The sequence below is a fragment of the Pseudorca crassidens genome, chromosome 9 (assembly GCF_039906515.1).
Source record: "Pseudorca crassidens isolate mPseCra1 chromosome 9, mPseCra1.hap1, whole genome shotgun sequence".
NCBI classification, from domain to species: domain Eukaryota; kingdom Metazoa; phylum Chordata; class Mammalia; order Artiodactyla; family Delphinidae; genus Pseudorca; species Pseudorca crassidens.
In genome coordinates, this window is record NC_090304.1 from 85,731,553 (window position 1) to 85,746,082 (window position 14,530).

At 39.8% G+C, this 14,530-nt stretch overlaps 2 protein-coding genes and 1 pseudogene across 5 annotated transcripts in view; 1 reads left to right on the forward strand and 2 right to left on the reverse strand.

Annotated features, from left to right (window-relative positions):
- NPAT (nuclear protein, coactivator of histone transcription) overlaps positions 1-5,092 on the reverse strand; it is a 52,689-nt gene extending 47,597 nt beyond the window's left edge. Inside the window, exon 1 of one of the 2 annotated variants that reach the window (XM_067750948.1) lies at positions 4,831-5,092. Coding sequence is in view for 1 of the 2 variants with exons in the window: in XM_067750947.1 (XP_067607048.1) it covers positions 4,831-4,867 (37 nt within the window). In the remaining variant the exon portion in view is untranslated. The remainder of the gene's footprint in view (positions 1-4,830) is intronic. The other variant, XM_067750947.1, reaches the window with a different exon arrangement.
- Positions 5,093-5,277: 185 nt separating this feature from the next.
- ATM (ATM serine/threonine kinase) overlaps positions 5,278-14,530 on the forward strand; it is a 140,319-nt gene continuing 131,066 nt past the window's right edge. For 2 of the 3 annotated variants that reach the window (XM_067750943.1, XM_067750944.1), the window contains exons 1-4: positions 5,287-5,992; positions 9,491-9,589; positions 9,670-9,782; positions 11,059-11,204. In XM_067750943.1, coding sequence (XP_067607044.1) covers positions 9,518-9,589; positions 9,670-9,782; positions 11,059-11,204 — 331 coding nt within the window. In that variant the 5' untranslated portion in view covers positions 5,287-5,992; positions 9,491-9,517. Of the gene's footprint in view, positions 5,993-9,490; positions 9,590-9,669; positions 9,783-11,058; positions 11,205-14,530 lie in introns of all 3 variants that reach the window. The other variant, XM_067750945.1, reaches the window with a different exon arrangement.
- On the reverse strand, positions 13,374-13,495 carry LOC137231370 (U2 spliceosomal RNA; annotated as a pseudogene).

A 14,530-nucleotide genomic window follows, 5' to 3' on the forward strand; every position in this document is an offset into this window, starting at 1 on the left:
TCTAAATCTAAAATGTTACAATGAAAATACACAATAGAGGCCAATTATCTTTTATTACAATAATACAAATAGTTACTCTTCAATCAAAATTAGTTTAATTTGTTTCTCCTTTTTATTCCTTAAAAAAATCTTTAGGGCTTCCCTGGTGGCGCAGTGGTTGAGAGTCCGCCTGACGATGCAGGGGACGTGGGTTCGTGCCCCGGTCTGGGGGGATCCCACGTGCTGCGGAGCGGCTGGGCCCGTGAGCCGTGGCCGCTGAGCGTGCGCGTCCGGAGCCTGTGCTCCACAACGGGAGAGGCCACAGCAGTGAGAGGCCCGCGTACCACAAAAAAAAAAAAAAAAAAAAAAAAAAACTTTAAAATAACTACATCTTTTGTGTAAACTTACTGAACAATGTTCAAATAGGTAATTTGAATGTCCTTTTTTCTTAATATTGTCTTCTGCCTGCTTTTCAGTGGCGGTAGTAATGAGTAACAAATAGACTGAAGGGAAAACATAATTGAAAAAGAGAAGGAAAGACAAAATCCTAGCTATATCTAGGGTTTTTGAATTTTAGGACCTAGGATGCCAACAGTCTGCCCTCTCTTCTTCCTATTTATAGAGAGGGAAAGATAAAGAGAGATACACCTGATGAAGAAAGCAAGAGACAGCAAACCTCCCTACCTGAAAATATTTCCTTCACATATTCTAATAATTTCCCCCAAATATCAGTAGTTTAAGATCTTTAAAAAATGTAAATAATTCTTGGGAAGACTTAACTTGCAGTGCTTTATACTTAACTTGCTGTGCTTTATATTACTAGATCCACAAATAACAAAGAAAATCTCTCTATAAAGAAGCTATAATCTACAAGGACCCAAAAGATATACATGCAAATAACTGTAATATAAGGAAAGGTGGTAAGACAATTGGAGTTACTTCATAGGGGCTAGAGAAAGTATTAACAGACTGGGGAATACTATGCATGTTTCAAGGAAGAGACAAATAGTGAAGGACAGTAGGGGAATCCCAACGAAGCTGATGGAAAGCACATATGGAGCATGTTTGAAGAACATGCCTGTTTTGGATGAAGAACTAGGTATATGATGGAGAACAGCTGGAAATACAGCTGAAAAGACAGAATGGGTAAGGACCATAAAATGTTGTAAATGTCAGCAATGACATATTATTATGAATAAATAACAGAATCTGAATAAACAATCTGAAAAAAATGACAGATATTATTCAGTACAAAGGGGAAGGTCATGATCACAGCTACACTTTTGTAAATATTTATTAAATATCTACGTCTTAGTGATATAAAGGTGAATAGAACCAGTGGCTCTTCAACTTTCAGAGGTATGGCAGTCCTGGTTGTTTGCCTTCAAATCTACTCTTCCTGTTTCCCCTGCTCTGCCCTGTAGGACAGGAAACCTGAGCCCCTGCAGGCAATTTCCTGGGCTCCATGTCAGCTAGCTTCTGGTTGGGTTCAATCAATGGGAAGCACCAGTTGGAGATTGGAGGGCAGTTGGAAGCAGCCATGTTTTTTTCCTCCATTTCCTCTTTGCCATGGTAGAATCTCCTCTACTACTGCTCCCACACCAGACAAGTCTACCTTCCAGCTTCCACAGTGAAACCAGCCTCTGGGTTTCATCTCTCCTTGTCTTACTGATTATCAGAGTAGTTTCCTGCTGTTGCTACTCTCTGAGCTGGCTCATGTAAGCAGCTTGTCTTAGCTTTTCTATCACCAGTGTAACCAATTCCCTCATTAAATCCCTCCATGTTAAATACTCAGATTACTTTCAGTTTTCCTGAATGGATGCTGACTCACACAGGAAGGAACAAACATATTTGGGAATCTAAATAAGGTTCTGGATACTTTACCCATAAAAAAAATGCCCCACCTATACATTAAGTTTTATAGATAGTCTGGGGGCTCACAGAACTCTTGAAGCCTGTCCATTAATCCCAGATTAAGAATACTACATAGGATAAAAAAGTAAGTTTCATTTTGGTAAGGTGAAGTTCTATAGGTGAATGATGGTGATGGTTACAGAACAATGTGATTGTACTTAATGTCCCAGAACTGTAAAAATGACTAAAATGGTTAAATTTTGTTATGTTTTATTTTACCAAAAAAAAAAAAAAGTAAGTAAACACAAAGCTACAATAAAACATGGTAAGAGTATGACAGAAGTAATCCACAATGCCATGAGAGCATGTAAGGAGAAAGTACTAACTGTACCTGCTGGAAAAAGTTTGAGAGATTACAATTGACCTGAACCTTGAATACAAGTGTACTAGGGGAGAAAAACATTGCAGGCAGAGAGAACAAAATACATAAGAAGAGTATCTGCAGAAACTGCAAGTCGTTTGGTATGCCTGGAGCATAGGGCCTATGTCGAAAAGTTGAGATCAAGCAAGAGAGATGGGTAGGATCAGTTCCACAGAGCACCTTGTATGACATACTAATAAAACCAAAACTGGTGGCCCAGAGGCAACAAACAACACTTTGATGTAGTTTGGCCTGTACAATATTTAAAGAAATTCCAGCAAGGAAATAGCTGGATGTAGCAGAGTAGCAAGGGCTATTTAAGTGGAGTAGTGAGGTACGAAAGCACAGTATGTTGAAGAATGAAAGCTAAGTGAGGAAATAGAGCAACGAAGTAGAGCTTATTCTTTGAATAAATCTGACTTGTGAAAGGATGACATAGATAGAGCATTAGATAGAATGTGAGGTGGGGTCTAGGAAAATGTTTTGGTGTGTGTGGGTAAGGGTAAAAAACCCAATTATGTAAACTCTAAGGGAAGAACTCTATTTTTAGCATTTGGCACAGTGCCTGGAACATACTACCACCCAAAGATTTGCTGAAAGGACATAATGAAGAAAAGGGGCCAACAATGAGAGGGGCTGAAGGAGTACTGAGAGGGAGGGAGTACTGACAGGAGGAGAAACATGAGCAAATAATAAAACTGTTAATATTTTAAGCCACTAAGTTGTGTGATCACAGATCTCCATGTTGATATGATAATGCTAAATGAAAAAAGCAAGAGTGGTGAGTGTGGGGAGATTTGCTTTTTTTGGTATTATTCTTTTGCACAACTTGAAATTTTTTAAGTGCACAACTCTTTCAACTTTCAGAATTGGAGGTGTAGTGTGAATGCTTTAGGCAGATTTTTGTAACAGTAAATAAGATGAATTGCAGGACCATATGAGAAGCCATGACAACAGTCCAAAAGAGAAGTAATGGGATGCATACTGCTAGGATTGGTGGCAATGAAAATGGAATGTGAATGACAAATAAGAATTTTAGGGTAAGAAACAATCTCTGTAGTTTTTATCCATTTAAAAAAAAGGAGGAAGTCTAGGAGAGCAGCTAGTTTGTGGAGAATAAATACAAGTTTGGTGTAAATTATTCCAGTTAGAAAATCGTACTGCTTTCTTAAGACCAGTGGTTCGTGCCCTCCAGGAAACATACTGGCAATATCTGGACACTTTTTTTATTCTCACGACTGGGTGGGGGTGGGGACTGGGTCCTGCTGGCATCTAATGGATAGAAGCCAGGGATGCTGATAAACATCCCACAATGCACAGGACAGCTACCCATAATAAAGTATGTCAATGTTATTGTGAACTTTGTGAAAGTCTACTTTGGATCTGTTTACATATAAGCCTAATTAATATAACAATTACAAGATAGCTAGCTTTTTCCTTAGATGATGTAGGTTAACTGTTGATATTCAGTTCTGATAAAGTGCACAAAAGATTAACCAAACATTAACAAAATATTAGTTTAAACTTAAGTCATTATTTTCTCCAAAAACATATGGTAGAACCATTACCTTCTAATGTTTTCTGCAAAATGTGCTCATCGAGAACCTGTGCACAAAAGCCATTTTTTTTGGACAGGGCTGAGTACTTAAAATGGAATACGAAATGGATTTTTTTGGCAATAAAATAATGGTAGTAATGGCCGTGGATGCCAGGGGAAGTTTTATCACAGATGTTTACCATTTACCATTCATATATGATGTCTGTAAATCACTGGCTCTGGTTTTGAGATTTATGTGGCTCTCATTCCCAGCAGTACAATCCTCTTTATTCTTTCAGGGGAAAAACAACAAAACCCGTTTCCCACACAGACAATACAGTCTGACAACAGGCAGTGTTACTAATTCTTTTCAAATTGAGGAAAAACTAACTAGGACTAGAAAATGTTTAAATGGAAGGCATTTCCCCTGTGAAAATTCTTGCTAATCAAAAGAACAGGAATTGCTGCTGTCTTAAAGTATGCAACTGGCATTTCAAACCTCTACACTCTACGACTTCTTGCGGGAGGGTGGGGGATAGAGAAGGAAGATCACCCCATTTGTCCCAAATTCGTAGTTCTAAGGGCTAGTTATGAGAAGGTCGTCAAGAAGGTCCTTCTACAAAGCTGGGTGGCTGGGGAAGTTCTTATTTTTCCTAATTCGGTCCCAGCTCTGACACGGGAAAGTGAGCCCAAGGCTGAAAAACGCAGTCCATCCATCACATAGGCAACTCCCCTTGCAGGGATCCTAATTAAGTGTGCAGGCCTGATTTTCCCACCGGATCCGGGCCTCAGGTGTTTCACCCCGAGCTTCTCTTCAGCCTCCCCTCGCCACGGAGCCTCGGAAGAGAGGAGCATCCACACACAAAGAAGCTTAAACCATCCGAGCCTCCGACTGAAGAAGATTCACCTCCAGTCTGAATTTGCAGGCGGGGAGGCAAAGCCCCAAAGCTTCCCCACCCAAGGAAAACCTTTGGCCCCAAAGGTCCTTCCGTCCTGCTTAGCCTGGTTCAATACCCCTCCCTCCAGCGTCGGCGCTTACCCAATACCAGTCGGGCTACGTCCGAAGGTAACAGCATGATCGAAGCCGCAGAAGGAACCACAATAAGAGACGAGACCCAGGTAAAAGCCAACACAGCGACAGCTTCTGCGCCGCATCTCCCGGTTCCAGTGGCGGCACTAAAACCGCGGCGATTTGTCCCGCCTCTTTAGCTCCTCGCCAGCCAATCGCTTCCGCCGGAGAAAGAAAGGCGCCGAAATGAAACCCGCCTGGTTCTCCTTCGAACTGTCGTCATATCCGTCCTCATATTTGGAGGGGTGAGGCTGAAGGGGCCGAGGAGGCGGGACGAGTGAGCCGGAGCCCGAGCTACCGGGCGAGCGGCGAAGGCAGGGTCGCACGCCATTGGCGGGCAGTGCGAGCGGCGAACGCAGCGGTCGCACGCCATTGGCGGGCAAGGAGCAGGCGCGTTTCCTAAGGTGAGCCCGTCGTTTTGGGGGTGCGAGTGCTGGGAGCTGAAGCTTGTAGCGTTTGGCGCGCATGGGCAGACAGTGTCCGGGCGCCCGTCTGCCTTACTGCTTCCGACGGAGACGCACGCTGCGTGGTCACGCCAGGTTTGATCCGGAAGCCGAAATAGTGCGTGGACAGCAGGCTGGGCTCGTGAGGGAGGCGAGTTGAGCGGGATTCTAGGCTTCGGCCATCGCCGCTTCCAGAGATTCCGCCTTGGCTATCCGAGTCCAGCGGTAGGGGCGCGGAAGCAGCGCAGTGGCTTCTGCGTTGGGGAGTTCAGTCGTATCTGAGCCGTTCAGTCCTGGCCTTCAGACTCACTCCTTCTCTTCACCTCGTCTTGCCCAGCCCACTGCCCTTATCGCTCTCGTCCGCCCACCCTTCCTGCTCCAGCCGACATAGCCTTGAAGCTGCTTCTTAATGCCCAGAATTGAACCTTCGTGCGCGTACCCTTCCCGTGTCCAGATGTAACTAGATGGCTTGAGTAATCATCTTTTTCTCCCCTCTCATAATTAGTAGTTTTAATCAGCGAGCAATTTGTTTGGGCTTAAACTACAGTCTCGTGATTAAGAGCATGGGCTTTGGTATCACACTCCCGGAGTTCGAGTCAGCTAGCTGTGTGACCTCGCTGTACTGTCTTCCTTGTGATAATCCTGTCCTGTGGTGAGCACTCAAGAGCGTTGGTGGCTGCTTTTATCAGGTACGGATAAGTAACAAGACTATTAGTATTAAGAATGAAAATGTGATAGAAGAGGATTGTGGTGGTAGAGGAGTGGATGAGGTTCTGTAGAAACGTAGCCTGGGAGAATCAATTCTGTTTGCGGTGAGACCTTGCAGTGTTAAATTGTCCTGGAGGGTGATAGGAACCTTCTAGACAGAAGGGAAAACGCATATAAAGGCACAACGTGTAAAAGGTTCCTGAAGCTCAAGAGTGAGGTCCTGCACTGAATGAAATAGATGTGGGCATTTTTCACGTGTTGAAGTCATAGGAATGGATGAGATCCTACTGTGAGAACATACAGTGAGAAGTAAGGAGACAAGGATGTTCTTTCAGGTGTGGGTGGAAAAAGAACCATCAAAAGAGACTTGTGAAACAGAAAGGGAATAATGATAACTGCTAACATTTATTGAGCAACTTCTATGTCCCAGGCAGTGTTAAACATGGACACGAATCCTTACAATAAATAACTCTTTGAAGATCTAGTTCAGTTCTAGTATTGTTTTTCATTTTATCATTGAGAAGACGGAGGTTTAGAGAGATTAGCTAACATGCCCAAGGTTATACAGCTTGTAAGTGGCAGGACCAGGTTATGAACTAGTACAATCTGACCACAGACTCCACACTCTTACCGTTAGAAAAGAATGGCATGCTACAGGTAGAATTAGATCTAGGAAGCTGGTATATAAGCATCATTGTCAAATTCTGCAAAGGGACCAACTTGGTTGAGATCCGAAAAGGAACAACGGATTTTCCAGTTCAGAAGCTGTTACCTAGGAAACATGTACCGTGCCAGTTGCATGGTTGGGAGTAGAACCTTAATTGTTGTGGATTAATGTATTAATTGAATTCAGCTTTATCTGGTGACACTCTTACTCTGCCTGTCTACTCTCTAGTTCCTTTGGCCATCTTTCAGTTCCTCCAACATACTTTGCATTTTTTCATCTTGGGACCCTTTGGCTGTGCTAGTTTCCTTCTCTAAGATGTTGGTCCTTTAACTCTTTCTGTGATTGGCACCAGTTCATTCAGATCTTGGCTTTATTGTAACTTCCTCTGATACATTTTTCTTGATAGTTTATAAAAAATGATCCATTCCATTGCTAATGTATATTTGCTCCCTTTGAGTCATATATCACAATTTGGAATTATGCATTGATTTATCAGTGTACTTGTTTATTGTCATTCTTCCCCACTAGTCATGACTCCATGAGGGTAGGATTTGTGTCTATTTAGTTCATTATGTGTCTTAACTACCCCTAACATAGCACCTCACACATAGTAGTTGCCCAGTAAATATTGTTGCTTGTCGCAGTGAATGAACATTTCCTGTTTATGTAGATAATACTGAACTGTTTTGTTTTCTTGAAAGTAATCAATCTCTGAGAATTGGATAAGGGGAAAAGCAAGTTCAGAAAAGCCACAGCTTAAAAAAAAAGTTTAGGGCTGTCACTTCTTGGAAGTGTCACATGTTCAGTAAACATGCATTTTTTTTCACACTACAAATAACATTAAGAATATAGGTGCCTGGGCTTCACTGGTGGCGCAGTGGTTGAGAGTCCGCCTGCCGATGCAGGGGACATGGGTTCGTGCCCCGGTCCGGGAAGATCCCACGTGCTGCGAAGCGGCTGGTCTCGTGAGCCATGGCCGCTGAGCTTGTGCGTCTGGAGCCTGTGCTCCGCAACGGGAGAGGCCACAACAGTGAGAGGCCTGCATACCGCTAAAAAAAAAAAAAAAGAATATAGGTGCCTGCCTTTACGGTTCTTTGGATATTGCTAAGGTGTTTTCATTGGTTAGAATCCCAATTTTATTTTCCTTATTGACTCAGGAAGCCTTTAAACTAAGATTGAGCAAGAAGGGAGAGGAGTTCTAGATACAACTATAAGGAATGGAAAAGTAAAAACGACAGTCCTTGTCTTCAAGAGGTATACAATCAAATGAAAAAGGCAATCAAATAAATAATGACCTGTATTCTACAGCATAGGAAAGGAGGTTGTTATAGGGGTAAAAGAATCAGAACGACTTATGGATATAAATGGAGAAGAGAATTAGAGCTATCTGCCAATAAAATAGGTAGTCTTACTAGGAAGTTTGTTCTAAGTGAGAGTGTTTAAAGAGAGGTCAATAATTTTGTTGGAGAGATTTCTTCCTTTGTAGGAAGATTGGACATGGTCTCTCAGTTCGTTCCAATTTTAAGATTCTGTGAGATTAAGCAGGGGCAGAGTAATATACTTGATCTTGAAAGATTGAGTAGAATTTATGTGGATGGATGGGGAAAGGACTTTGCCCACCTTTTTTTCCTCTTGAGATATATATGTAGTGTAGATATAATAGACAGACGTACATTTTTTCCTTGTTTATAAACATAGTAACAAAAGTGAAGCTTCTTTGTAAAAAGGCTCAGAAATACTAAAACAATGCTTTTCTTGAAAGATTTTTTTTTTAAGTTTATCAAAGGAAGGTTTGATTATATCAGAAAATCTAAAAGGAGGAGCTCTACTGCAATGGCATTAAGATATATAAAATATAGTTGACCTTTGACATTTGCAAGGTATATCACTATAGCATATAATTTCCTTCGTTTCCTTTTATAACAATAATATCATTTTTCTCCTACTTTTATGTATTAAATGAGAACCATAAAGCCAGTTGAGATGTAAGTGCTAGGCAAGGCTTACTAGCTCTGATAACCTCTTACATATCCATTCCAAAGCATAAGCAATTTAAGCTTTTGGCTCAGGAAAGTGGCAAGTCACTACGTATAAGAAAGGGTCCTTTTGGGCTTCCCTGGTGGCGCAGTGGTTGAGAGTCTGCCTGCCAATGCAGGGGACACGGGTTCGAGCCCTGGTCTGGGAAGATCCCACATGCCGCAGAGCGACTAGGCCCCTGAGCCACAACTACTGAGCCTGCGCATCTGGAGCTTGTGCTCCGCAACAAGCGAGGCTGCGACAGTGAGAGGCCCACGCGCCGCGATGAAGAGTGGCCCCCGCTCGCCACAACTAGAGAAAGCCCACGCACAGAAAAGACCCAGCACAGCCAAAAATAAATAAATAAATGAAATTTAAAAAAAGAAAAAAAAAGAAAGCTTCCTTTTAAATCGTTCAGACAGTGTTAAATCCTTAAGTGCTATTTTCCTTACTCTTTGCCTGGCTGCCTTTTTTTCATCTTTTATATTTCAATTTAAATGTCATGTTTCTTAGAAGAAGAAAAGGTCTCTCCTCTAAGAGATCCTCTTCTTAGAAGAGGTCTCAGAAAAATAAAGTAAATTATACCTTACTTATTTTTATCCTGCTACACATTCAACGCACATTTGCATGTTAAGGCTTTGTTTTGATATATTCTAAGAAAGTCTCATTTAAATATGGAAGTATTAAGAAAAATCATTGTGCATTATAGTATGCCTCTAGCTATACAGTTAGATCTAACTATATATTAATACCACAGTCTGAAATAATTTTACATATGTATATTTTTTTTTTACAGATGATGTGTTTTCTGAAATTCTGAATCATGAGTCTAGCACTTAATGATCTGCTTATTTGCTGCCGTCAACTAGAACATGATAGAGCTACAGAACGAAGGGTAGTAAATTACTTAAATTTAATCTTTCCTTGAAACAGATGTGTGATTGGTAACTCATTTTGTTCTTTTTTCATTTTCAGAAAGAGGTTGAGAAATTTAAGCGCCTGATTCAGGATCCTGAAACCGTTCAACATTTAGATCAGCATTCAGATTCCAAACAAGGGAAATATTTGAATTGGGATGCTGTTTTTAGGTATTCCATTATTTTTTTACTGTCTTTATTTTTCTTTTTCATTTTTATTTCTCTTGTGATTCTTTTTGTGTATGTAGGTCTAATTTATCTTTGCTCCCTTTGTACCCTTGTGCCTTGCATAGGAAATTGGTGCTCAATATTTATCTGAAATATAATTTTTAAAGGATGTTCATATAGAAAAAGTTAAAATTTTTGAATCATTTGTTCAATAAAATGTCTTAGACATATTTCACTCAAGATTAGAGAGAATTTCATTCATACCAGTTCATTCATAAGACTTTATTTCAAATTAGAGCATAAAATTAAGTTATATCAAGTCCTTTATTGTTACTTTGACATATTTAAATATTTCTCTAAGTAACTGCCATATGTTAAACTATAATAAAAAAGTAAAAAGGAATTTTAGAAAAACTCTATATGAATGCAGTTAACAAACACAAAACTCTGGCATTGGAAAGACACAATTCATTGCTGAACTGGAGTGGCAAACAGAATTGATGCTTTTTACATTAAGACATAATTTTCAATTACGAAGTCCATTTATAACTAGAAATAGATTGTAAGACTTAGGAAAGATGAATAAAATATTTTAAATTAATATAGAATACTGATAAACTTGAAAGAACATTTTCAGTCAAGGGGAAATATGAGTATTGTTCTTGAACGTTTAGAACAGATAATCTATTTTATTTTTTAGCTCTTATTTGGTACTAGATAGACTATTGCAAATATCATTGTAGATAACATGAAAAATATATACTTCTTTTCCTCTGGTTACTTACTTTATTTCAAATACCACAAATATAGTTATCTAAAGATGAATACTGTTTTGCATAAGCTGATCATGTAGGCCAAATATGCACCTGACGTACCCAGCTGATCATGAATATCTTATAGGCAGGCTTCATTTAAAGGCTAGAGACATTACCAACTGCCTAGGAAAGAGATAGGTCATGTACAGAGTAACAGAGTTGAGAAAGAATTGAGAGCCCCTAATAGCATTGCAAGCTTTTAGTGATAAAATGAGAAAGCAGGCAAGAAAGCAATAGAAAATCCTGGAGGTTACAGATTAAGAGCTTTGCAGGCCAGACTTTAAATTGGTGTTGAGGGCTTAGGCCTTAAAAAAGAAATGTAATTGTTTTGTTTAGCTGGTACATTGATTGAAGCAATGTGGTTTAAACAATGCTCTTTATGATGGCATGAAGGACTTTTTGAAATTATTATAATAATTTAAGTATTTAATGAGTTTCTGAAATTACATTGCACTTTCTTGAAGAGTTTTACAGAAATATATTCAGAAAGAAACGGAATGTCTGAGAACAGCAAAACCAAATGTATCAACCTCAACACAAGCCACCAGGCAGAAAAAGATGCAAGAAATCAGTAGCTTAGTCAAATACTTCATCAAATGTGCAAATAAAAGTAAGTGCTGTTACTTGGCTTAATAGATTATTGTTACATGAGTTTGGTCTGAATATGGTGAGATAAAAGTTCAGTGCTAACTCTTAATTTCTAGTACATATACTGATTTTTAATACTATAGGTTCAAATATTTGGAGGAATTTATACAAGCATGGAATGATAGAATCTCAGGGTTTAGAAGGATTAAAAAATATTATTTCATCTACCCATTTTTCTTGGATCCCATCTATATGTCCCTGGCACTTAGGTAGCCTTAATGATAAAACATGCCTTTTGAGGCTTTCTTTTCTGTTTTAGTAGTTTTCATAGTAGTGAAAACCTGTCTCCTTTTGTTACTGCTTCTGTTTGCTGAGATAATACAGAAAAATACTAACTCAGTTTTTTCAATATCCTTTTTTCAAATATCCTTTGAGATATTTGAAGTTACCCATGATATTTCCCCTGAGTCCTCTTCTCTAAGCTAAACAGACCTACTTCCTGTTGCTCATACGAGCTAGTTTTTGTGTCACTTCTGAATATTCTTCAGTTTAATTCCCTGTCTCTTAAAGTGTGGGACTCAATCTTATAGGCATATTCTTATTTGTATGGAGTGGAGCAGGACTTCCATATCTTTTATTCTATACTTCTACTGATTCATTCCAAGATCACATTAGCTTTCTTGGCAGTCAGAACCACACTCTTTAACTAATAGCATGCTTACTGTTGATTAAAAAAAAACCCAAGTTCTTTTTTGCTCCTGATGAGCCACATATCTCCCATTTTGAACTTATACAGTTTTGAAAAGCCAAATTTTTGAACCAAAATGCAGAATCCTAGTAGGCTTATGTAAGGAAATGGTTTTCATACAATGCTGAAAAGCTAGTGGCGGAAATGTTTGTTTAGGGACTTGGACTCAAACTTTGTTTATTTTTCACAGATAAGAAAGTGGCTTTGTGATGCCAGGTTTAGTTTAAGAATCAGAAAAGCCCAATGTTGGTAAACATTATTAAGTAGAAGGATATAGATTGTTAGTGAATGATGTTTCAGAATGGTGGTATGAGACTTGAGTCTAAAAGACAGTGGCTTTAGCAAAAATTTAGTTTTTCGGCTCCTCTGAGATGCCATTTTGTGTGGGTAGCTGCAAGTCCTGAGCAGGGACTCCAGCATAGACAGAAGAAAGCTACACCGAAATATTTTTGCACCTGCTTTTGCTCTGCATCCATTAAAATTTGTATTCCTAGCTACTAATGCTGGGCTCTTAATAGATCTTAATATGGTCTGACAGAATTTGTGAGTGAGTGAGAGAAAGATATTTGTAGCCTATTTGTAGCCCATCAGAAAAGTTTGCAGCTTAGAATTTTGCTTTAAAGTGAAAAAAACCTTCTATTGCAAAATTAACAATGGAGATCACATTTTCATTTTATTTATTTTTGGCTGCGTTGGGTCTTTGTTGCTGAGCATGGGCTTTCTCCAGTTGCGGCGAGCTGGGGCTACTCTTCGTTGTGGTGTGCGGGCTTCTCGTTGCGGTGGCTTTTCTTGTTGCGGAGCATGGGCTCTAGGCACGTGGGCTTCGGTAGTTGTGGCTCACGGGCTCTAGAGTGCAGGCTCAGTTGTTGTGGCGCACGGGCTTAGTTGCTTCACGGCATGTGGGATCTTCCCAGACCAGGGGTCGAAACTGGAATCCACCAGGAATACACCCTGCGTTGGCAGGTGGATTCTCAACCACTGCACCCCCAGGGAAGCCCGTGATCACATTTAAAAATGTATGAAAGTATCAATATGTTGGTTTATAGGAATAAATGGATGAAATTTTCAGTGTAAGATTATTCAAATGGTTGAAAAATGATATTTTTATTCAAGGCTTTTTTTTCTTTCAAGTTTTACCTTGTAACTTAAACATCTTTAATCTCGGAGCAAAACCAGGAGCTACTATCGTGTCATCTCACTTATTCAGTTTTTTTTTTAAAGGGTTGGAGGGTTGATGAGAATTTAAACACATGTCCAGACTTTGCCAGACTTGCTTAACATTGGTACCCAAGGTATGATGAAAGAAACAGAGATCAGAAAAAAAGAGGTAGATGGGAAGGAACCAGTAAGCAAATATTGTTCAACTATAACAGATGTTATAGTTAAGAAAATGTTAGGAAGACTATAAGAGAGAAATGCACAGGGTGTTACAGCAGAGGATATTATGATTGTGCATTTCATCATTAGCCAGATGCCTAAAATTATAAGCCATAAGTAAAAATGATTTTTTAAACTAATAAGAACAGAAACTACACTTGATCTTAGCCAAAAGGCCAAGAAGCGATGATTTTTTGTTATACCCGTGTATATTTATTTATCATACTTCTAAATAACTAGTCTCATCATAAAAAATCCTAAACTAGAATATATTCAAATATACATAATGACTTGCACCCTGCTCGTAACTTACAACAAAAAATTTATATGCAATTTTAAGATTGTTAATATTGAAATATGAAAAATTTCAGCTGTGACAGCAATACGATTTACTGAAAGTAACAAATAACTTTTAAATGTACTTTTGTTACCTTTAAGAATATATCCAGGGCTTCCTTGGTGGTGCAGTGGTTAAGAATCTGTCTGCCAATGCAGGGGACGTGGGTTTGAGCCCTGGTCAGGGAAGATCCCATATGCCGTGGAGCAGCTAAACCCACGTGCCACAACTACTGAGCCTGTGCTCTAGGGCCCGCGAGCCACAACTACTGAGTCCACGCACCACAACTACTGAAACCGGAGTACCTAGAGCCCATGCTCTGCAACAAGAGAAGCCACCGCAGTAAGCCCGCACACTGCAACGAAGAGTAGCCCCCACTCACCGCAACTAGAGAAAGCCTGCGTACGGTAACAAAGACCCAACACAGTCAAAAATAAATAAATAAATTAAATAAATTAAAAAATATATATATATCCAGGGACTTCCCTAGTAGCACAATGGTTAAGAATCCGCCTGCCAATGCAGGGGACACGGATTTGAGCCCTGGTCTGGGAAGATCCCACATGCCGCGGAGCAACTACACCCGTGTGCCACAAATACTGAGCCTGTGCTCTAAAGCCCTCAAGCCACAGCTACTGAGTCTGCGTGCCACAACTAATGAAGTGCGCGAGCATAGAGCCCGTTGCTCTGCAACAGGAGAAGCCACCGCAGTGAGAAGCCCGTGTACCGCAACGAAGAGTAGCCCCTGCTTGCCTCAACTAGAGAAAGCCTGTGCACAGCAAAGACCCAATGCAGCCAGAAATAAATAAATTAAAAGAAAAAGAGTTCCATTAAAAAATATATATATCCATTAATTCTGAATTTTCAGGACCTCTAATAATTAAAT